Here is a 25000-nt window from a genome sequence, read left to right on the forward strand (position 1 = left end):
TAATTCTATTGAAAATATAATTCTATGGTGATCTAGCATACGGTATTTCTAGTCTGATTTAAATATGGTATGTTTGATTTGTTGGGAACTAATTAATCCTCTATATTGTTCATTTACAGTTATTTATGCATTGTTGTACCCTCATAGTTTCTTGGAAGGTAAGAGTACAGTATTTTCAGTTAGCACTTTAGCACAGTTGTATGTAATGTATTCAAATGTGTACCAGTGTTAGCTCAGACAACCAAAACCGAATGACACAGCAAGTGTAGCTGAGGCAGGTGTTGTACCAAGTTTAAAGCTGTCTCTGTCGAGTTCTATCAATGAGATCAGGACCTTTATGAGTCACTATGGCCCTGCTCTCAGAGCAAATTTCCACGTGTGCCTAATTACAAGACTTTTGCTTTTCTGATGCAGGTAAATCGCTGTGTTCGAACGGGTTGAGTCCCTTCACCCCCAACTTAATTTTATTTTTCCTTTTAAAACTCTGGTCTTCTAAGATGAAAAACCAATTCATTAAACCAATGAGCCAGCTAGGATGTCTGCCTTTTTTTAAACTTTGAAAAATCATTTGTTTTCAGAAGCCCAACGTTAGTGAAAAACATACCCACCAGCTTAGGCTATGGAGCAGCTCTTAATGCAAGCTTGCAGGTAAAACAAACTAAATAATTATTTCTTTGCACACACTGAGTATGTTCTTATGTGCGACGTATTTAATTTCCTGTTATGTTTTGGTATAGAGTTACCTATATTTGTGTTTATGTGGACTTGATGGTCATTCTGAATAGTTGGGTTTGTCATCCACTAAGTTGTATTACCTAGCACTGCAAGAAGTATTAGTTCTTATTCATGCTACTTTTGATGTGAAGAAGCAAGAAGGACACCCTGTGGCAAAATCTGGAACACTCAGTTTTGCTGCAAATGTTAGATTGATAGAAGCTTTTGCAAATGCATGTGGATATGCATTAATATTTATCCAAGCTGTCATAAATGATTTCACATCATAGTGTTGGGGAACATGGTGCTCATGGCAAAAACTTTAAAGTTTAATTATAATATATAATTTTTATGCAGAAGAGGCAAATGTCAGGACTTTTTTATTTTGAGTTAAGTTCTGGTCATTTTTTAAAGTATAGCAGCTGCCTGTATTATAAAGGAGCCAGACATTGCTGTGGAAGGGCATAGGGGTTAAGTGTAATTCAGAATCAAAAAATGATGTAAAGCTAGAAAGTGCTATGAATATTGGAACATAGTTAATAATGGAAAATAATGAAACCTATGTAAGAGAAATAGTAAACCAGAAATAGAGATGCTGTTATATTCAGAATATGAAAGTAATTGGAAAATGCACAAAGTCCTTCTGGCTGTCTCTACAACTATCCAAAATGAGTTGCTTTGTGTGTGTACATTCATATGTGTATGAATATTTAGAAGTGATTTGTATATGTATGGACTAATAATTTTGGTTTTACTCTTCATTTTGCTAGGCTGCACTGGCAGAGAGTAGTTTACCATTGCTTAGTAACCCAGGACTGATAAATAATGCATCCAGTGGCTTACTGCAGGCAGTCCATGAAGATCTCAATGGTTCGCTGGATCACATTGACAGTAATGGAAATAGCAGTCCTGGCTGCTCTCCTCAGCCTCACATGTAAGTGCAGTTAGCAACCTTTCAAGAATAAGTGCCTTAGTCTAAGACACAATATTACTCAAAAGTGCTTTGAAACATGGTAGGTGAAACATCTGGAGCTGTATGTTTGAAACTAAACATTTATATTAAAACATTTAAATAGATGGGTCTTCATTTATTTGTAGTAAGATTGGTGTAAGCTTTTTTTTTTTTTTAAACTGCTTCAACTTGCTTACAAGCATTGAATGTAATGGGAGGCTGATCTCTGCGGTCATTTTCACAGCCTGGTTTGTAAGGTATAGTCAGAATGTTCAAGCTGGAATTAGTAGTAATTTTAGCTATGAGTCTCTAAACCGTTTATGAACTGTAGTGGAGATATTGCCCACTTATATAAACCATAAAATGCAAAGTTTAACTGTTGCCCACAGTTTACATAGAAGCCAGTAAAGTGTAACTTTTTGCCTGTCGTATAAATCAGTGTAATTACATATTCAAGTTTAATTACTGGTGCGTCTGTATTGGCAAGGTTTATATGTTATATTTTATGCAAGACTACGATTCCTATTAATATTTAGCAGCTAACTATATCATTAATTACTCTAAAATCTTTCCCCTACCATCTTTTTAATGGAGCTGAGAGAGTGGAAGTATTAAAAATTGATGTATTGTGGATTTCAGAAATGTGTCTGAAGCTTTAGAAATGCCTGGCCTTAATCAGTGGTGTCAAATGTGGCAGTTTCTTGTTTACTAAATAGTAAAACATGTGTCTTGGAGGTATTGTTTCCCAGGTTATTTATATAATAATTAGCAGTGTGACATCTAAGTAGACTTAGATTTAAGTTTACTGTACGATGATTTTTAATGTGTATGTACAGTTATGGTCTCTTTTTTCCTATGTTGAAAGTAGCTGATCTGATTTGGTTTTTTTATTCCATTTTCTCTTTCACTTTTTCAATGAGCATTTTAATTTCTAGAGTAGGAAATTTAGCAGTAACAGTAATTGAGACCAAACTCTCTTTTTACTTATTCTCTGGTATGTGGAGAATCCATTTTGATCTGACCTTTTTTAGGGGAAATATTTTGCAGAGATTTTTTCTTTTGGCATTTTAATATATCTACAATCACACAGAAATGTTTATTGTCATGCATTTAATTGTTTTATTGCACATTTATTCTACCTGCCTTTGAAAATAATCCACTGTGAACATTCACGTATTTTATCAGGTTCCGAACCATTACTTTTTCAAAATGGAAAAATTTGTCTTTTGGAAGTGTCTTTAGATGTATTAAATAATACAAAAGAAGTAATAAAACTTGAAGTAGAAAGAACATGAATATATGCTCTTGAGAGTAACACTACTCTAAAACAAGTAAAGTGAGCAATCAGACAAAAGTTTTTATATCCCGTGCTTTATGCTATCAACCATGCAGTGGGTAGCTTGAGGCCTTTTACTTTTAGCAGTTCTCCTGAGTATGCTAATGCTTTCTTCCTGTATAAAATGCCAAGACAATAAAACTTTAAAGAGCAAACAAGAGTTAGATCATGTGTGTTAAAAACAGCTACTCTACAGAAAAGAATGACACTTGCTATTAAAGTTGTTTTGTAAGTGTTTGGCAGATCTGTTTACATATACCATGTACTGTCTGCCATTCCGCTGGATAAGCTGAGATATCTGTGCATATGATTATGTACATATGGCTACATTTATATCTGTGTTTGTAGCTGAAATACGGCATACTGTAGCAATTCTTGCCTATAAAAAAGGCAAATAACTTGAGTTACACCCTAACTCAAGATTCAGCCTTCCCCTCTCATTTCTATGAGGTGTCGTTTGTCAAAACCAGCAGTTTCGGGACTTGCCATGGTGACTCTTTTTAAACTTAGGACTGCGTGGTGCTCAGTTCTTCATAGATTGGTGCAACAGAACGTAAATGCACTGAGCTACCACTGGAGAAAGAGGTTATGCTCCTTCATCCTTTGCACCGAAGTTAGTACAAGATTACTGGGCTTCTGTGAGACCAGGAACTGTCAACCAAAAGATACGGGCTGTGACCAGATACCTGCTCAGCTGGGAAATTTTTGCCTTTTCCTTGCCGAGGGAGCCAAAAATATGAAAAAAGGAATGAATGCAATCTGCAAGGAAAAGTCAAGAAAGGGAGAGGCTTGTGCAGGAAGCAGAGGACCAAGGAAGCAGAGACCCTCTTCCTTGCCTCCATGAGCACATTGACCAGGGCCCCTCATTTTGTTAAAGAGCTTTACTTAAGGAAATGAGAAAAGTACATAGGGAAAGCAAAACGGAAGTGAAATAAGTAAGGAATATGGCAAACAATGAAAAGAAATTTAAATTTTTACCTACATATAATCCCGGGAGTGTGGGGGGGGAGGGGCAGTGTTGTTGTGTTAGTGAAAAATAATACACTAAAAAAAAAATATATTTTACTGCCACAAACATCCACTTACTTGTAGCTTCCTGAGAAGGTTCACTGGGGAAGTCTGGGTGTTTTTCCCCTAGAGTAGTGTTCTTTGTGGGGGTCATAATTACTGCACTCACCTGTAAAGTAGGTGGCTCTCTTAATCTCCAGGTAGGTTAAACCTCCATCTCCTGATTCCCAGGAAAGTGTGCTAGCCACGAGGCCAGGAATATGCTGAGCAATTATGTTGTCTGCCATCTAGGCCACTAGGCCAGGTTGGATGAAGCTCTGAGCAACCTGGTCTAGTGGAAGACGTTCCTGTTCATGGCAGGGGGTTGGAACTAGATGATCTTTAAGGTCCCTTCCAACCCAAACCATTCTATGATGTCGAAGCTGGCACGCAGCCAGGAGCCATGGAGTAGGGTGTTAGGGCAAGAAGAGAGGTTGCGTGCAATTTAGAGATCAGAGCATTCAGCTGGGAAAGGGCAGGGTTTGGTTTCTAGGCAAGCTTCCAGGGAGAGACATTTGTTTGGTATTAAAGCATCAGCAGGAGATGCAAAAAGAGTCCCAGTGACGGTGTCAAAACCAATGCTCAGTTAGGCATTTGGCTGTTAGAATTGTACCGAGTATTGTTTTATCACATAAGTATATGATAAAGGAACTTTCTTATTTTGTAAAGTTCATATTAATTTTTTAGCATAAATTTATCTCTTTATAAGCATAATGAAAAGTGTGTGTCTACAGCAGTCAATATTTCTGTGATTTGAGCTTGAGAACACTATCAGAGAAATTGATTTCTGTTATTGTAATACCTTAGCTACTCAGTGTCAGAAAGTGGAGGTATTAGCCCAGTCTTTGGCTTTGAACCTGGTACTTCACATCTGGTTTTTGACACAGACTAGTAAGAGCAGTTAGTCATCAACTTATCCGTCTGTGGACCGGTATCTAACATAGATGGGTGAATCAGCTTACTTAGAAAATAGTCTCTGTTCATTGACTAGAGAAAGATGGTAGTTATATAACTTCAAGTAAATGTATAACATTTAAATGCTTGTTAAGTGCAGTGAGTCCCAGCCAGTGTATTTAGTGCAGTGGCACTTTAAAAGTTTAGCAGTTTGGGTCATGATATATAATCTGCTCCATTTCCTACACTTCTTGAACACTTAAAAAAACTGCAGTAGACTTCAGGTGATCAGTATAGCCATGGCCTTGTAGTTGGGATATTTCCTGTATTAATAAATAAGTAAAGCATCTGAAATTTTATGCTGCATACCTCCCAGTTTCCATTCCCAGTCTGCTGTAAGATAGTGATTCCATGATCCAGTATGCAGCGTATCACTAGTGAGATCTCAAATCCTACGTTTACTGTCTGTGTTTTTAGCAGTAATAAATCCAAGTTCTGTCTTTGATTGGTCTTCAAATCTGGTTCCTAGTAGGTTGATGTGGGCTTTAAGTGCTACTTGGCATAAATCTTCACTCAGAAAATGTTACTTACTGTGGGCTGTTCTGTTCAAAATTCCAGTTTCCTGTGATATCAGTTGTTAACAAGCAATGCCAGACAACTGTCTTTTCATTTAAATCAATACTTAAGAAACTGTTTCTTCCTTCTTTTTTTGAATATGGGCTACTTCTCCAGAAATACTGTGGGTTTTAGCTGATAAGCAACAGGTTTTGAAGTGACAAAAAGGTATTTTATATACAAAGAGTCATTATTTATGTAGAACAAGGTGCTGTTAATCTTGCATAACAATTGTATATGAATTTAGTTAGAACCTCCACAGTACACACCTTTGGGGTATAAATGCAGATTTCGGAAGTAAAAAACAAAGCCACAAGCATTTGAAGAAGTGCAATTAAGGCTACGCGGTTGTGGGAAACTTTGGAAAAACTTTTGTCATCGCTGCAGGAACAACAACATTGGACAAGACGTGGAATGATACTTAGGGACAATTATGACACTTCATGCATTAGTGATAACACAACTTCTTTTTAACCTGTGTGTCATAGCCAGTATACTGCTGAAGAGTTTTGGAGGGATCAAACTCTTGAAAATATAACAGAGAAAAAATAATAGGACAAAGTTGATTTTGTTATGATTCTAATCTTCATTTAAGAACCTAAATTTATTGGCTCTGAAGGAACTGAAAGTCAGTTCTCATTCTCAAGGATGGAATATCAGGGATGGAAATCAAGTTAAACTTTTTTTCTGGATTTTGTCTGTGCATTTGTTTCAGAATAGTTACACTTGAGTGATTATTGCAACTGGCATAAACCAGGATGTTTTATCACCAGAACTCTTAGTGCATCTCTTGTCCACGTTTCAATGTTTTGGCACATGCATCATGCAAAATGCCATTTTACTTCATTGTATAAACTTGGGGGGAAAAGGTAAAATTATAATCTGCAAACTCGGCATAGCAGTTGAGGAAACAAAAAGAAACTGGCCATCAGAAAACTCAGAAAATTGTAGGCTGAGAAAACGTAGTCTCACCATTGGAAACAATGGGCTGGTTATGCCATTCTGTTACAACTCACTGCAGCTAATTAAATAAGGACTGGGAGGAGTCAGCAAGGGAGACAGGGGAAGCAAATACCCTACTGGTGAGGTTTTGTGGAAGGGGGTTGTTGTCGTGGTTTTCTCCCTGCTCATGATGTGTGAGAGTGTAGAATGAGGACAATGTAACTAATCTTTTATATTCTCGATTGGTTTATGAAAATAATCTCATTCCTAACAGCAAATCCAGAATCTTGGAGGTAATGGATGTCATACTAATTTCTAGAATTTTAATTGTTGATTGCTTTTAAAAGTACAGTGAAAACCAAAAATATATTTTTAAAGAGTCACTTCTTAAAAAATGTAAATTCACATATCCTCATCTTCTTTATGATTCTTGGTGTTCTGCTTTTTTATTGCTGTACTCTATAAGGCAGGGGTTGTTTGAAACTAAATGTCAAGGCACACATATATCCCATGATCTTTAAAGCTGTTTCTAGAAAATGTGTTAGGTTGTTGTGAGAATGAATAACTTGTCCACAAGAACGAGAGTAAGAGTCAATCTCAAATGAAAATGAGCTTATCCAGTGTAGTCCTTCTCTTTCAGTTCTGTCTATGAAAACGTGAGTTCCAACCATCTGTGGAGTCACCTTTCCTCTGTATTCTGCTGTCGTTCCCAACTCTACTCTTCTACTTTTCCAACTCTTTCCTTGACTGGATTATTTCTCTCTGCAGTTCTATCTGCATAATCATCAAACTTGTTTGTTTTTTTTTTTCTTGAACTTTCTTATCTTTATATTTTGTTCCCAGGGGCAAATATGATTATTCTGCTCTAAGATCATTTACTTTTGAGGTGCTTCAGTTTGAAAGCATTCCATTGTCAGGTCGTTCCCATATCTGATTATTCCAGTCCCCCACTGTTAAGCTTTCACACCACTTACAGTAGGTTACCTATCATTCCAGTTTTAATCCCTTTCATTCCCTTGTTTCTTTAACTTCATAATGTTCCAGTCCCCTGTCTTTCCTTCTTTCCCTTTTCTTTTTTTTTTTGTGTTATCATTGCATTGTCCCATTTCATGATCTCTTTGCATTTACCTTGGAGGCTTGTTCTTGGAGACTGCTATGATCTAAGTCTCTTATTCATTGTATAAGACTTGACATAGTGTATAAGAAAATACACGTCAATTAACAGGGATGTAACAAGCATTATTAAATAGGTGAGAAGCATGTAATTGAGCGGATGCATGTGGTAGCAATTGCAGTATTTCTGGGTATCCTTGTTCATCAAAAATGTTTCACCTAATCACACCATCTTTTAATGCCTGTATAATTTAATTTCACACATTTTTATTCATAAATCTAATATAAGGAAGTTAATAGGCAAAGAGACTTTGTGACAACAATTGATTTTTATTTTTATATGAAAAGAGGGACAGCTAGGAAACAGGATCTTAAAGGTTATAGCTTTTGTCTGACCATATTCCCACTGAAAGAAGTTCAATTGTGAGAATACGCAGTGAAATAATTTTGGCCTTGCCTAGCACTGCAAAGCATCTGAATGTGACAGGCAAGCCCAGTAATCCAACACTTCATCATTCTATTTTCTTACCATTTACTTTTTTTTTTGCCTTCACTGATTGTACGGATCATGTGACAGCAAACTTTGAGTTGAGACTGTACCTCCCTACTTTCGTACAGAGCCACTAACATGTGGAAGCTAGTGGAAAAATAAACAATGATGTTTTGATTAATAGTATTTTTCACCATTTCCATTGACATAACTTTAGAGTTGAATATTTTCCAAAATGTTTATATTCTCATTTTCTTTTTTTATTTTGCAGTATTTTACTTTTCGGTCTATTTGTCCTCTACATTTTCCTTATGTTCATCAATTTTCATATCCTTCAAGACTGATGTTCCAGTCCTTTATCATTTCCTCTTTAGCTTCTTAGATGTTACCTGTCTTACTTTGAATCAGAAGTTGCTACTTCTTTACATTTTTCCAGCCCCAGCTGTTGCACTTACACAGTACATTCCCAATGCTCTTGACAAAAAGATCACTCCAGAGATATAGTGCCTTCAGCTGAAAAGTGTCAGATCCCCCTAGCATGGCTTGTAGAAGTTGGTAGGCTCCTGGGGGGTTTCACAGAATCTTTTTGGAAGCTGTCTTGCTGAAAACTTCGTGGTACTGCTGTCATGAATTCTCAGTGTATGGGCAAGAGATTTATGCTTTTCACATAACAGGTCTGTATAAGAAAAGGCAGCATCTTAAATATTGTTACAGATGTTAAAAATGTGTTTGATGTTGTGCAACTAAATCTCTCTACAGTGTGGTTGTGTAACTCAGATTTAGTTCATAGGAGATTCCTGTCTTTGTACAACACAAAAGCTGAGATGATAGTGCCATTAACAGTATATTTCTAAAACTGCACATACAATTATGAATTTTATCCGCTTTCGATGATTGCATTTGAATTTTGAGTAAGTGTAATATTATAAGCCAAAATTTTTGAAAGTGGACTCTCCAGTATTTTTTTGTAAATACACATGTCTAAAATGTGTCTTTACATTTATGTATCACATAAACAGTTAAATAGAAACATACAATTTTATCCAATTGGCAATTTTTATACCAGTAGTTTAAATTATGATCCATAAGTCATAAGGAAGTGTTATTATTTAACGATTCTTTAGTCTTTAGAATTTGTAGAAAGCTCTAGGCACTTTACATTTTAAAAGACTAAAACTTTCAATGCACTTTTTGGTTTTGGTTTTTTTTTTGAGTTTATAGAAAGACTTTATCTCGGTGTGAAACCCTGCGTGTAGGTCGCCATTAAAGTAATCAAATCTCAAGATGACTACAGATGTGATTGTACCTGGTGAAGTCCATATACAAAAGCAGTGTTCGCAATCTTCTGGCAAAGTGCAGCTGGGAAAATGTGCTCTTGGCATTTTGAAGTCTGTGATTTAGAACAGTGCTGGAAATTCATATGTGTAGTACAGACCCTGATGTAGTCTCTGTTAGGGTTATAACTGCAGGTATTCTGGTGGGTTTCGCCAAAGAAGCAGTATTCAATATGTGTCTTAAATTAGGCTAAACAAATCCAGTAGTATTCCTCCTTTACCTGGACTTACCAAGTTCGTTTGCTCCTTGTTATTTCCTCTTGTTCTAAGAAAGCGGGAAATAAGTCAGGTTGTAGGCAACCATGTCATACAATTGGTCTCCTAAATTTACCGTAGTCCATCTCAAATTTGAAAACCATTGCTGAACTTCATTCCTTTGGTGATTATAAGCCACATTCCAATTTCTAGACTAAATATATTCAGATTTAGTTTCACTGATGTGTGTTCTAGCTTACTTAGTCTTTCTTACTCCTCCTCTTTGTTTCTCAAATGTATTCTGGAGAGCACCCTGTGAACTTTGAATCTTCATTTCTTTCTAGTAGCCATTCCATAAAACTACTCAGTTTGGATTTGTTTTCATGTGCAGGTGTTAACAGTTTTTGAAGCATTCCAGATGTAGCCGTATATATTGTATTTCTTCTTTCTCTCTGTTCTTATGAGGAAAAAAACATAATTTAGCTAAAATCAGCTAAACTATTCTGGCTTATTTTTATAGTATGGTATTACAGGATGGATTGGAGGCCATTTTATGATAAGTGCTGTACAAAGGCGAAACAAAGGATTTTCAAATCCCTGCCCTTGCAGTCTTTAGGCAGTAATTGAATTGTTTAATTTTTGAAAAACATCTTCAGATGTAGTTTGAATGGAATCTATATATTACTTACACTTCTGTCCTCATGTAGAATAGCATCAGGCTTTGTTTAGGGAAGTGTTTGACACAATGTCAGTTGGCATTAGACTGCACTATAGGTACATTAAGCCAAAAGATAAACCATGACTGGTAGCAGTGAAATACCTTGAGATGAGCACCCATCAAGTAGTGTGCTCTTACTATGCATGCCCTTTTGTTCATCGCATCATGAAAGAAATAATTATGCTTTTGTATCCATCTGGAGTTACTGGAATTGCACTTTAAAACATATAATTTTTACTTTGTAGCTAGATATTTACAGATGTAATAGTGAACAGTGTATTGCACTGTATATATTTCATTTGTCTGGAATATACTGCCCTGTGAAGCAGAAGTCTGTGTTAAGCACAGGCCAGAGTATGTGGTTAAGAGGCAGGATATGTTAATCTAAGCTCTGTGATATCTCAGGTACCTCCTAATCTGCTCAGTCTGCAGGCACACTATATTTGTGTTTTCTTGCAGAGGCCATACAGGTATAACATATTCTTCAGACCTGTTGCTCTTCACATCTGAATCCTAAATCTGTAATAGCATAAAAATAGGAGGCATGATTAGAATTCACATTGTTAACTTTGAAATGTGCTGAGAAAAATTAGAATAAGTTTTGAAATGTTGCCTGTTGCATGAAATGTTGGTGTAAGTATGAGGTGATGATGACTGGATATGCAGTCCTTCTTAAGACTCTAGAAATTGTAGCAGCTCACTAGCTGAATGTGTGCTGACAAAGGTATGTAGTTGTGAAAGCATACTTAACAGGGATGTTGTATGTAAAAGTAAGCTCTGTGCTCCACCCAGTTCTTCTGATTGGCCTTTTCTGTAGACTGAGGAAGGACTGAAATTATTGGGTTTGAGAAGAGAGAAACTGGGTAGGGAATGATGAAAGTCTTCAAAACACTGTGCGGAGGAGAAAGAAATGAACTTGTCTTTGTCCATTGGCAATGGGATAAGAAATAATTGATTAGTATTTCAGCAAGAAGAGTTAGATTGGACACCAGAAAAAATAAAACTTTTCTGACTGTAGGATAATTAAGTGCTGATATGTGTAGCAGCACAGAGAAACCATGGAAACACTGGTACTGGAGACTTCTAAGAACAAATTAGAAGTGGTCAGAAGTGGTATAGGTATAAATGATCCTACTTTTGGGGTAGGGGAGGGGGACGAAGAGACTCTGTGGTCTCTTGAGGTCCCTTCCAACCCTATTTTCTTTGATTCTTATGATATATCTGGAAAAAGGTTTTTTCACGTATGCCGTGTCTCACTAGAGGCTAGCTGAATTGTCCAAGTCCGTTTACTTTGTAATCTGGAAGATCTGTCATAACTAAGTGTGTTTAAGCACTCTTATTGTTAAGATCGAATGAAACTTGACCTTACAGAAAAATACATGGTGAGCGTAAGATTCAGTTAATGTGAGAAATGTCATCTGGGGCAGCGCGGACAGTCCTGCACAGGTCAGTTCGACCCATTTGTCCCTGCCGAGTGTGACGTGTGGTTCTCCTTGTTAAATGTTGTCATCAACTCTTCAGCAAAATAGATACCAAAAGGGTGGCCATTCTCCAGGCTTGTTCTAGCAGGCAAAGCTAGTCATCACTTCAAGTCCTAGCTCTTAAACATTGAACAATAAAATAAAAGATCAACGTGCCAAGGAACTTAGTATAGGAAAAGGAAGTACTTTGGTATCATCCTGCTGAAAACTTTGAAATGTACCCATCAAACATATCTGTCAGTCAACATTTTCACTGAAGACTGTTCCAGAAGAAAAAATGTACCATGCCTAAGTGTAATGCTGTTTGATCCCTTGCTGCTGCCTTAGCACAAAACATTTAAGTGCCAGTGTGGACAAAGGATGATTAGTTTATAAAATCTCATAAATGTGTGCTAGAAGTGTTAGTAAAAGGACATGATTTTCAGCCTTTTTGTCCCACGCTATCTGATCAGCTGTATATTTTCCACGGTAGCAGAGTGTTCTGGTTTGGCTGCAGTCGGCAACAAAAGCACCACGTGGCAGCTGCCCCTCCCCCCGCCAGGGTGCGGAGGAGAATGGAAAGAAACAGGCAGAAACTGGTGGGTCGGAATAAGGGCAGTTTAACAGAACAGCAAACAAAGGGAACAGCAACAACAACGATACAGATAAGGAGAAAACACAACACAAACCGCACAACCCGGAGAGCCGCTCTCCCGAACTGTCGCTGCGCGCTCCCGAGCTGCGAGTGAGTTCCCGCCCCCCAGCTCCCCCCCACCGGAACCCAGCATGATGGCACATGGTATGGAATGCCCGGCTCTGTTTGGCCAGGTGGGGTCAGTCTGCCTGACTGTGCCCCTTCCTGGAGTCCGGTGAAAATTAACCCTGTCCTGGCCGAACCTAGGACACAGATTTTTATTGATGTAAAAGTTTTCAACAGAAATAGAAAAACAATTTTATATAACCTGTATTTCTATTAAGATATATAAACCCCACACATGGTACAGTCGAAATTCTCCCTCAGCTTTTCCTGGATCATTGAATAGCTTTCCAGATTTTGCATAAAGAACATTTGCCTGCTCTAACCCGCAAATAACACTGAGGTACTTAGTTGTTGCTGCTAAGTTTCTGTGTAACTGGTACAATTTTTAAAACTTCCTAACCATGAGATACTACAGAGCATGCCAGATTCATAGCCTCTTTTCTTAGACTTTGTTGTTTTCAGGCTTGCTCTTTTTCAGTGGTTCTTCGACAACCCCCAAAATATTCAGACACTCAAATGTCTAGTACTTTGTCATTTTCCTTTGAATTTTTACCTTAAAAACTTCTGTGCTCTTTCTCCCTAATCCGTTTCTTTGTTTAGCGTGTTAACTTTTGACGTTTGAACTAGATGCAGTTAATGGCTTGAAAGACTATAGAGGCCTGTGCCCTAAGCTAATTTCTAGTCAAGATTCTACCTTTTTGTGGTTCTATCACAGAGAAAATACATTTATTTAGGCACCAAAGGGAGCAAGCCAATGTCAAGGATGAGAATTTTAGTAAGAGTCGCTAGAATCAGAAGATCTATGTTAATGTCATCTTGCTAATCAGAACTTGATTCCTAAAAATTTTGATCCTGTAAAGAGGGCTAATAGTGTGTGTTTTGAGTGTCATTTGATATTTAAAGAAAATATACTGTTAATATGTCAGATACCCAGAAAGATCCTTTCTTTATCTAAAGTTCAAAGATTTAATCTGATTATTTTTGTAGTAAGTGTTATTAGCATTCATAGCTGATAGTATATCAATGCAGATAGGGTATCCCTATTTATTGTCCTGGCATTTTCTTGTCAAGTTTAAAAAAAAAAAAAAGCATGAAGACTTAATCTGTATGTTTTCATTACCAATTTTTAATCAAAGATAGATTTTTTTTTTATTTTGGTTAAAGCAAAAATGAAATTGTCATGTGGGTAACAACAAATCTGTCGGTTATTCTCTAGAAATTTCTCTGTACAATGCCCATTTCTTTGTACAAAGCTAAAAGGAAGAGGAGGACATGTTTGATTGTTGGGTTTTTGGGGACTTTTCCAAAATTTTTTTTCAACTCAGACTCATTACTAGAAAGCTGAAATTCTTCAGAAAGTTATTTTGCATGTTTTCCTTTTCATTTTGATTTGCCACTGATGCCCATTTTCAAACTTTGCTTAGAATAGAAACTGTAAGTTTTTAGCCATCCCTAATTTAAGGTGATTTGCTTGGACAGGGCCAAACTAATAGGGCAAGGAAGCACCAAACACAATCTCCAGTCACTTTAGGAACAAATGTGTTGGAGTATCTTGTAAATAATCAGCACAAAATCCTCCCTGAGCTGGGAAGTGCCTATGGTATAGAAAAGAAAAAGGAGAGGTGTGCTCCTAATCTCCATGAACTAATGGCTGGCTGGCTTCTGCGCCATGAGAGTCAATATCTGTTAAAACATTTAACTGCAGAGTAATAGCAGATAGCATCTCAGAATTATTGAATACTTATGTATTTTAATCCTATTAAAAATATTTAATAAAATAAAAAAATACAGTTCATTAGCTGTGTAACTGAGGATTTTAAAAACTTTTCTTTAGCAGTAGCTCTGTGCCTTTTTATTATTAGAAGAAATCAGTAGTGGGATAACTGTAGTGATAAAATGATCATAAATATGCCATAGTAAATTGAGTGACACTAAGTGTGGGTAAGGTGAAGGTGAACATTTGCTTTTTTCCTATATTTCCTTTATTTCCATATTTCTAGTATAGCACTTTTACATCTTCAAGCTTCTACACCTCTTGCGTTGACTTCAATGGCAGCTAAATTAAATCAATTCAAAGTACTCCTACTATTTTTAATGTTTTCTCCTGCAGATATGTTTACCAGACCATAGGTCCCTTCTGTTGTTCTCCTCTGGATTCTGCTATATTGTTTTTGAGATGTGCAAGTAATAGCCAAGAGGTAGTCAAGTACATTGAACATAGGAGTTGAAGTGAGGGCCTACTATAAATACATAGACATGTTTTATATTATTGTCACTGTCATTATTCTTTCCTAGTTAGTCTAGCATACTGGTTTTAGACTTCTTAAGCAGAGGCACCATAGGAGGATTCATGATAACATATTTACCAAGTGATTACAGTAGATAGGTGTATATGGGCAGTTTATTTTCCTTCTTTTATTTGTCAACAGTAAATTGATCTGCTGTGGATTGTCAGCATTGTTATTTTTTTCACAGTTAACTTTACATATGACTAATCTAAATGTGTCATTAGCTCTGTTTATATCTTCTTCTGGGGTATTCATAATTATATCCAAAATAGAAATCAAATGTAGGATCTTAGAGAATTCTCGCTGTTAAGCTGCCTCCATGTTGTGAAATAGTCTTTTGTTCTTCCTTCATCTAACTAGTTTTATTACTGGCAACTCTTTATGTCTAATTTTAGTATGAGTTAGATTTTTGAAGTTTCTCACAGGCATGCACAAATTAAAATACATCCATCAGCTCTCCTTGTTTACTGTTGTATTACTCTTTGAAGCCTCGTAGGGCAAGTAAAATTACTGGTCTTATATATACTTGTTATTTTACCTCATTTGTCTGGTAGAAAAATACGTGGTTAACTATGTGTATCACCTTTGGTTATTCCCCCTTCTCCCCAAACGTCCTGTCAGATGCACTTTGTATTTCACTTACACCTTCTGCTGTGAATAAACTTCACAAGTGACATCATGGCCCTAATGAAGTCAAGGGGAATTTTGCCATTGACTTAAATGAAATCTGGATTTCATCCCAGGAAACCATTTTTCTTTTCGTCTTTGGCTTTCCCTCGTTTCTTACTCTGCCTTCAGTCACTCGTAATCGCCATCTGGTATTTCTTGTGACTGCTTACAGTCTCATTTCTCAATTTTAGTTCATTACTTTTTTTTTTCCTTCAAAAAGACAAGTAGTTCTACCAGATCCGAAATATTTTTTACATCTTTGAAAATTCGCTAATGTTGAAATCAGGAACTTTTTTATCTGTGCTAATACAAGCAAGAAAATATTTTCTCAGTTGTGGCAGGAGTAATTGGAATGTCCTGTTAACCAATAAGTTTCTAAGTGATTTTCAACAAGATTTGGCTTTTTTTTTCTGTTAATAAAATTACAATGTCTTACTATTTTCTGCTATCTATATTTCCCTAAAATGCAAAAGATACAGATAAAATCACCTTTTCTTTTCTCTTCTTTTCTTTTGGGATTTTTGGCATTAAACTGCATTCTTAATCCTTTGTACCTCCTTTTCAGACACACTATATAGCTTGTGGAATATTCTCTTTAAAATAGCACCATGTGTTCACTTAGTTCAGATTTTAAGGTAACAACGAGTATCTTCCTGCTGTCCCTCTCCCCTCTGATATTAGAGATACATACGCACTCAGAGTAGCTTTCCTCTGCCGTGTTCATGTTCTGTTCGTCTTCACATCCAATTAATAATTGTTCTTGCCTTTTACTCTGGTCTTCCCTTTGCAATACCTGGGTATTCTCTGATTTCTCCTGGCACATAAGAATATGCTGAGACCTGTCGGGTTTAACTTCTTTATTGACATCCTGGCGGATGGACCTCTTTCTTATTGGGTTTGCAGGTGATCTCAAATTAGGGCGAACAGTCGATACGCGTAAGGGTAGGATAGCCATTCAAAGGACCTGTATGGTCTGAAGGACTGGGCCAAGGGGGACTTGAAGAAACGCCATCCCCTGCACTGAGGAAGGAAGATCCCCTTGCAGTGGTGCACACAAGGATGGCCTAGCTGGGGCTTGATGCTTTGCTGTCAAGGCCCTGGGGGTGTTGGCAGCGAGCAAGCTGAACACGAGCCAGCAGCGTGCCCTGGCAGCTGAGAAGGTCAACAGTGTCCTGGGCTGTATTAAGCACAGCAGAAGGCCAAAAGACTGAGGGAAATTATTATCCCCACCTTCTCAGCGCTCATTAGACCACACCTGGAATACTGGACACAGTTTTGGCACCTCAAATATGAAAAATACAGCAGTAAAGTGGAGTGAGTTCAGCAAAAGGCCACCAAGATGGTTGGAAGCAGAAGCAATTTCCCTGTGAGGAGAGGCTGAGGCAGCTGAGCTTGATCAGCCTGGAGAAGAGGTGACCTTGGGGTGACCTACAGGGAAGTTAGCAGGAAGACGGAGCCAGGCTCTTTACTGTGGTGGTAGACTAGAGATGTTGGGCAAAAGTTAAAATGAGAGATTCAGACTGGGTATAAAGAGAACTTTCCTCGTGAGGACAGTCAGGCAGTGAGCGAGGCAGTTGCCAAGGATGTTGTATAGTCTACATTCTTGGAGGTTTTCAAGACCCAACTGGGTAAAACCCTGAGCAACCTGGTCTGACCTTGTAGCTATGCCTTCTTTGGACAGGAGGTTGGCCTAGACATCTCCTGATGCCACTTTGACCTGAGTTATCCAGTGATTCTAGAGTATGCTTCCATAAAGACAAAACAATGAGAGAGTGAGCAGAAGCAACCAAGCTCAGTGAAAGATGCTCTGGATTTTGTTTTACAGATACCAGCAAAGTCATATCCATTAGTCACTGAAGGGATAGACCTTACAAATAGCAGGAACTGAGTTTACATCTTTTTAAGGTATCACAATAAAAAAGTTGTGTTTGCAAGACCAGTTTTGTGTACTTGGTAATGATAGGATTTGTGATTTTTTTTTTTTTTTTTTTTTCCGGAGTGACTCACCTACCTTTTATCTTACAAATAATTGAAGGGAAGGCATGAAGAACAGCAGCTTCTTTTACAGTGCCTGATAAAATTTTATCAAGACCTAATATAAATAGGAATGCAAGTGTCTAGTCTTGGAGGTTGTAAAAGCAGTAATAGACTTACACAAACTCATTCTTCCTTGCTCCTACACCTTACTTGATGCACCAGAGGCACTTTGTGACCATTGATCATGAATTCATCTTATGCCATCTCCTCTAGTGATGAACTAAAGGAGACAAACTTTAGTGACCTAATTAATTATTCCAGTGCACTCTTATCTCCTGTTCACAGGAGTGCCTGCCAGCTAGGGCTGTTGCCTTTGCTTTCCATCACCAAGTGAGTGCAACTCCCAAATCCAACACAATAGACTTGAAATCCTTAGTGATGGACAAGATGATCAATATGAAAAGTGTATTTTGAAGGTATTTTTATGCTTCAGTGTTGCATTTGAGAGAAGAAGAGGTTGCCATTTCCCTTTTTTTCTTAACATGGTTCTTGGAGGGCCCAGGGAGGAAGAGTGTAATTTTGAAGTGGTGAGTTGACAAAGCACATCCAGAAACACCCCCATGAAGGAGCAGTGCTTCTATAGGCATCACATTTCCGGTCTTCTTCCACCAGGATGCTGTAGCTTCACTCCCTCCTTAGTGAAACAAGGTAGCACACCCTCAGCTGCCTAACAAGGATATGTGACAATAGGACCTTCCTCCCTTTCTTACTTGAAGCTAGAGATTTGCATAGAGGCATTAGTTTATCTAGAAATAATAGCATTTCAGCATTTCAGTATATGTGATAGATACATGGGGGAAGTGATTCCTGATGTTCAAGGAAAAGTAATAATGAATTCTGTGACAGTTGTAGCATTACTGAATTTGTATTTAATTACTCGTCTAGTACGCTTTCTTGCCTTTCTCAATATTTGGATTAGTAGCTCCCTAAATGGCTGTACATATTCACATCAATAAACAGTTCATTTCTACTTAAGAAAAATAATAAACTTCTTATAATAGCATGAAATTGTAAAGAGACAAAGTAATAGAATTAGATATATTGAAAATACTGTAGGATTTGAGGATTTGTCTCCATTTGCCTACCAAAGCATAAATATAAAAATTCTAGATCTGAAACAGTGGATTGGAAACAAGAGCTTTTCTTTTTAAACTGCTGTAGGATATCCTACAGACCAAGAGCTTTACTGGCAAGTTGAGCTACAACTCTCCCGGAGGAAATACTGGTCCAGATATACTAGAAAAATAAAAAAAAAAAAAGGAAAAATACCCCAAACGAACAGGTCAGTTACTACATCTTAATATAATGATTATCATTTTAGAAAATAATATTTGGTGAATAATATTTTCATAGAAAAGTCTAATGAAAGTCACAGCTTTAAAAATATTAGGTTGGACAGAAAGAGAAGTTGTACGTAGTATGTGTTTTAACAGGATAAACTAGGAAAATATTTTATATAATGTTAGATGTTAACACTGAAAAGTCTTGGAATAGCGAAGGTGCTTCAGATAAAAGTAAAGGTTACAAGTGTTCTTCGGATATTGAAATCTAGAAAGAATTAGTTTGGCCACAGTATTCTTTGAGCTTTAGTGGCTTACCTTGTTGACTTGAACACAGAAATTTTCAGACTTCCACAGTTTGAAGAATTCTGTAGCTGTGGATCTTTTTAATATCTTCTCCCAAAATATAGACGGAACACTGTATGTAGCTGAATCACAATTGCACTTGTGGTTCAGGAAGCCTACAGTACGAAACAATTGAGGGCAGTGCAGGTAATAAGTAAAAATGTAAATAAAAATTGCAGGTGTCTAATGTAAGAAGTTAACACTGGAAATGCGAAGTTCTATAAAAGATACTGTGTAACACAAATATGGCATGTTCTGATTTGTTCTTATATACTGGAGCATAGTCAAGGTAATGGATGTAAAGATAGTGCAGAAGCAGTGCAGTTGGAAAGATCTCTGCAGACTAACCTGCTGATTTTGGAGATGTGATGTTTGTGAGCTTAAGGCTGTCTACAGAATTGTGAGGAAGAATGGGATCAAACTGTATGTCATCGTTTGGTTGGGGAAACAGTTAAAGTTGCTTAGGAGCTACCTAATTTTTTTTTAACTTTTAAAAATCTTTATTACTTTAACAGGCCAACAATCTTAAAAGAAATAATCAAAATAGGTTGTCATACTGCATGTGGCTTAGAAATTATTCAGTCCCAAAGGTTTCCTTGGGAAAACTTTCTTCAGCCGAGTTCCAGAAAATTCGTCATCTTTATATACTTTTACATGAAGTCACTAGGAAAGCTAGTGAGTCAATACTATCAAAATTAAGCCTCACGGAAAATAAGCCTGGGAGGGACTTCAAGACATGATCTAATTTATTGTCCTTTATGCCATTGAATACCAAAGTAAGAAACTCTCTAGTGTCACTAGGTGCCTAAGTCACCATAGCAATACAAAACACTTCCAGCTGCAACCCAGCAAAAAAATCACCCTTTCATGATTCTAGACTCATTATTGCAACCCCTATGTGGAATAAAAACGCACTGAAAGTTCTTTAAAAATTACATGACTTGCTGCAGACCATACGCTTGGCTACAAAGCTCACAATAAGGACATTGACCTAGGCAGCTTTTCTCTCTCAACGTCTGCCACCTCTTCAATACAAAGCCAAGAACAAAGTCTGTTCAATGCCAGCCATTACATTGACTGAACTGTCTAAGAGGCCGCATCTCTCTGTCATGATGTCCCACAGCACTTTCCCTGAAATTATTTTAGCAGAACATTAAAGATTTTGGGTGGATATGGGCAACGATGCTTAGAGGACCCAGATCTAAACTGTGAAATTTGTTCCACTGGGGATCCTGGAGGGTTTGTGGCACTTCCCTGGCAGCTTTCAGAATTTAACACCAAAACTCTTGCATTTTTTTTTTCTTTTTCACATATACAAATGAGAAATGAACTAATTCTTTTTTTACTTCCATAGAACTGCATGAAAGAAATACAGGGGTACTTAACTCTCTGTTTTGGAAGAAGCTAAAGCTCTGTGTAGTAACTCAGTGCTGATGGTTGTAAAAGGCATTGTCTAACTTCGTATTTTTTCCAAAGAAAAGCTGTATTTTCTATTCAAAGCCTGGAATGAGCACTATTTCTGCTAACCAAATACAAACCTTGTTTATTGTAATTATTTATATTTTGTTGTGCTGCATTCTCACTGCTGTTTTGCTGGATTCAGTATCCCCTTACAGTAAAACTGATGTGACATTAAATCTCTGTAGAAAACATGCTATCCATAATTGAGAATATTGTATCAAGTATCTTTTCTCCTTGTTGACACTGTCTCAACTCAATTTAATTAAGAAATCATGTACTTGGTTATAGGATCTGGTTGTTTTCTTGTCAGCAACAGCACACATTCTAATGTTTAAAAGTTGAATGTAACACTTGTTTTATTGCTGTTGCCTAGATTTTAGCAGGATTTTAGTGGCTATTATACTAAACAAGTTTTCCCAAGGCAGGATCAGGCTAATCTTGTGCAAAACTCAAAAGACAAGTTCATCTTGTATCACATGAGTTACTGTAGGCTTTGGGAATTTGGCTTCATCTCTAAATATTTGGAAGTTACTTTATACATTCCTTCCTAGTATATATTTATCCCTCAGCTGCCTGTCCTGTTATCTTTCTTTTTCCTTTGAAGCCTCAAAGCTCCTCTCCAGCAGCCTACAAACAGTCTTCCTGAGGCCTCTGTAAGTGTCCAGCAACTGTTACCTGTCTCCTGGCACCTGGCAGTCATTCCAGCTAAATGTTAAAAATGATGATGTCTTTTAAGATATAGTATACATCTGAGAACATGAGAAGGTGAAGATGTAGTTTGCCAGTTGTAGGAGCAAGAGAAAAATCTCCTTGTAAAGCACGAGGAAGCGTGAATGTTTGAGGCAGCCTCAGAGGCAGAGGAACTTCATGTTCTGTGATCTATGAGCAAGGAGGAAGCAATGTATTAGATAAGCAGGCAACTCTGTGAGTTATTAGAATACTTTTATATTACAAAGATGTCTCACAGAGAGTTTTGTAGAATCGTAGAATGGTTTGGGTTGGAAGGGACCTTATAGATCATCTAGTTCCAATCCTTGCCATGGGCAGGGACACCTTCCATTAGACCAGGTTGCTCAAAGCCCCATCCCACCTTGCCTTGAACACTTCCAGGGAGGCAGCATCCACAACTTCTCTGGGCAACCTGTTCCAGTGCCTCACCACTCTTAGTGAAGAATTTGTTTCTTATATCTAATCTGAATCTGCTCTCTTTCAGTTTAAAGCCATTACCTCTTGTCCTATCACTCCATACTCTTGTAAAAAGTGACTCTCCAGCTTTCTTGTAGGCCCCCTTTAGGTATTGAAATGCTGCGATAAGGTCTCCCAGCCTTCTCTTCACCAGACTGAACAGCCCCAACTCTCTCAGCCTTTCCTCCTGGCCGAGGTGTTCCAGCCCCCTGATCATTTTTGTGGCCCTCCTCTGGACCCACTCCAACAGGTCTATGTCTTTCCTGTGCTGAGGTCTCCAGAGCTGGACACAGGACTCCAGGTGAGGTCTCACCAGAGTGGAGCAGAGGGGCAGAATCACCTCCCTCGGCCTGCTGGCCACGCTGCTTTTGATGCAGCCCAGGGTATGGTTGGCTTTCTGGGCTGTGAGTGCACAGTTTCATTTTGAAAGTACTGGGGTACAAGGAAAATTTTATTCTATAACAGTAGATCCACCATCTGTAAAGAAGGTCATCCATGGAAATGAGTATGTTCATTTGTTTATAACTTTACCAAAATGTTGTTTGAAATAATCTAGCATTGCTGTATATTATTTTTGCTGCTGATGCAGACATCTCCTCACCTCCTGTTTGTTACACTGGATTGTTAGTCCTGAGCTCAGGTAGAGGTATAGTTTGCCAGCACCCCTTCAATAGGAGACAGCCATTTTGATAAGGACATTTGGATATGAGGTAATAATAATACTTGCTAGAAGATGACTTCATCATCCCTTTATTCTACCAAAGAGGTAACAGTGACTGAACTTGTTTCTCACAGATGTGTCTTAACCTCTTCATTAAGGACCCCAAGAATCTGATCCAGTGCTTCACTCTCTGTACTAATTTTTAACTCCAGCATCTGACCTGTTGTTTTTTCTGTAACCTAAGGCATCCTTCTTTCAGCATTTCTTTATATAACATTTTTTTTCTATACCTTTGCCAAGATTTTCTTAAGTTGGCACATATTTGAAGTGTCATCATCTTCACCAGTATGCTTGCATTACCTCCCATTTTGTTGATATCTGTGAAGTCAATAACCATGCTCCGTATTTTATTTTCTGTGCCATTAATTAAATATACTGACTAGTTCTGAACCCAGGATTGGACCATCAAGGAACCATACTAATTTTCATTAAGGTACAGATGCCAATTATGTAGTAGATAAGTAAGCTTTGATCAGGAGTCAAAAATCACTAAGCTATGACCTGTTAGGATTTGAATAACACGGTTATTAATAAAAAGACATGGCATATATAAATATTTCTTCAGAATTTATGGTTCAATACTCAACACTTCACATGGGAATTTGTCCTCAGTACACTGCTCCCATTGTATAACAAAATGGTAGTGTGGAATTTTGCAGATAACTACATTTAAATATATATCTGTCTATTGAAACACATACATAGATATTTTCACATTAGTTACATACAAATACCAATCTCAATGTTTTGGTTTCTATGTACGACAAATATCTTGGGATGTATCATGCTACGCTGAAAGTCTTCAAGATAAGAAAGTATTGATCAATTTAAAAGATGTCTCTTCTTGTTTTGCTTATGGAAAATTAAAAAAAATGGTTTCGGTTTTCATATATATTTTATATAGTTCCTTCCTCAAAACATACATAAAATACTATAAATGTAAGATCCTTTACATCTCTAACTGACATGCCTCAACTTTGCCTTTCAACCTTTGATTTCAAAAAATAAACTCTAGAGTTGAGGAAAACGTTAATTTCAAGACTCTGTGTGTTATTGCTTGTGCTTACACTCCCGAAAGAGGTGTTTGTATGGCAGTGTTTTCTGTGAGCTGTACTCTTAAGCTGCTGGCAGAAAATCCTATGAAACTTATTTTTGCATGGACAACTGAACTGCTTGATTTTGGTCTTGACTTACTGTTGATCTGGAGGAAAGTATAGTTGACAAAAATGAAAATTTTGTATCCTGATTAGTCTTCTAAGCTATTAATTCTTCCACAGATTAGTTGTCAAAATAATCTTTGAACTGCCTTCACAAAAAAAAAAGGTCCTCAATACTAAAAAATTACAGCACAAGAGGAACTAGTATCTTAATGTGTAGTGCATTTTGAAAGGATATTTCTTTTTATCCTCCTTGTTTGTACAGTGGCTGCACTCCAACCACAGAAATGTAATAAAAACAACCTGGACACCACCCTAAAGCAACTGAACTCATTTGGTAAAAAAATTAAAAGTTCTGTAGTCAGATTTTTTTTAAGCATGGAAAGGAAAGCATAACAGTAACTCATAAAATGTTTTGGGTTGGAAAGGATGTTTAAAGATCATCTAGCCCAACCCCTCTGCCATGGGCAGGGATAGCCTTCATTCAGTCAGGTTGCTGAAAGTCCATCTAACCTGACTTCACAACTTCCAATGATGGGGCATCCACGACTTCTCTGGGCAACCTGTTTGAGTGTCTTGCCACCCTTGTTGTAAAATATTTCTTCTTTATGTCCAGTCTAAACCTACCCTCCTCAAGTTTAAAAATGTTGTCCCTTGTAATATCGCTACAAACCTTGGTAAAAAGTCTCTGTCTTTCTTATAAGCCCCCTTTAAGTATCAAAAGGCTGCAATAAGGTGTCACTGCAGTCTTCTCTTCTCCAGGCTGTGCAACCACAACTCTCTCAGTCTTTCCTTGTAGAAGAGGTGTTCCAGCCCTGTGACAATTTTCGTGGCCCTCCTCTGGACTTGCTCTAACAGGTCCGTGTCTGTCTTCTACTGGGTGCACCAGAGCTGGATGCAATAGTCCAGGTAGGATCTCCTGCGAGCAGAGTAGAGGGGTAGAATCACCTGCCTTAAACTGCTGGTCAGGCTTCTTTTTATGTAGCCCAGGGTATGGTTGGCTTTCTGGGTGGCAAGTGCTCATTGCTGGCTCATGTCCAGTTTTTCATCCACTAGTACCCCCAGGCTCTTCTCTGCAGGGCTCCTTTGTCCCTCAGTCTGTACTGATATTGGGGATTGCCCTAACCCAGGTGCAGGACCTAATGCTTGGCTAGGTTCATGTGGGCCCACTCCTCAAGCCTGTGAAGGTCCTCCTGGATGGCCGCCCTTCCCTCCAGCAAATCAGCTACACCTCTCAGCTTGGTGTCATCTGTGAGCTTGCTGAGGAAGCGCTCGATCGCACTTCAT

General features: G+C 37.7%; 1 protein-coding gene across 5 annotated transcripts in view; it reads left to right on the forward strand.

Moving 5' to 3' along the window:
- FOXP2 (forkhead box P2) overlaps window positions 1–25000 on the forward strand; it is a 442003-nt gene that overhangs the window by 408030 nt on the left and 8973 nt on the right. For all 5 annotated transcript variants that reach the window (XM_075429479.1, XM_075429480.1, XM_075429477.1 and 2 more), the window contains 2 exons: window positions 579–648; window positions 1485–1648. In XM_075429479.1, the coding sequence (XP_075285594.1) occupies window positions 579–648; window positions 1485–1648 (234 nt within the window). The remainder of the gene's footprint in view (window positions 1–578; window positions 649–1484; window positions 1649–25000) is intronic.

Source organism: Opisthocomus hoazin, chromosome 8, assembly GCF_030867145.1.
Source record: "Opisthocomus hoazin isolate bOpiHoa1 chromosome 8, bOpiHoa1.hap1, whole genome shotgun sequence".
Lineage (NCBI taxonomy): Eukaryota > Metazoa > Chordata > Aves > Opisthocomiformes > Opisthocomidae > Opisthocomus > Opisthocomus hoazin.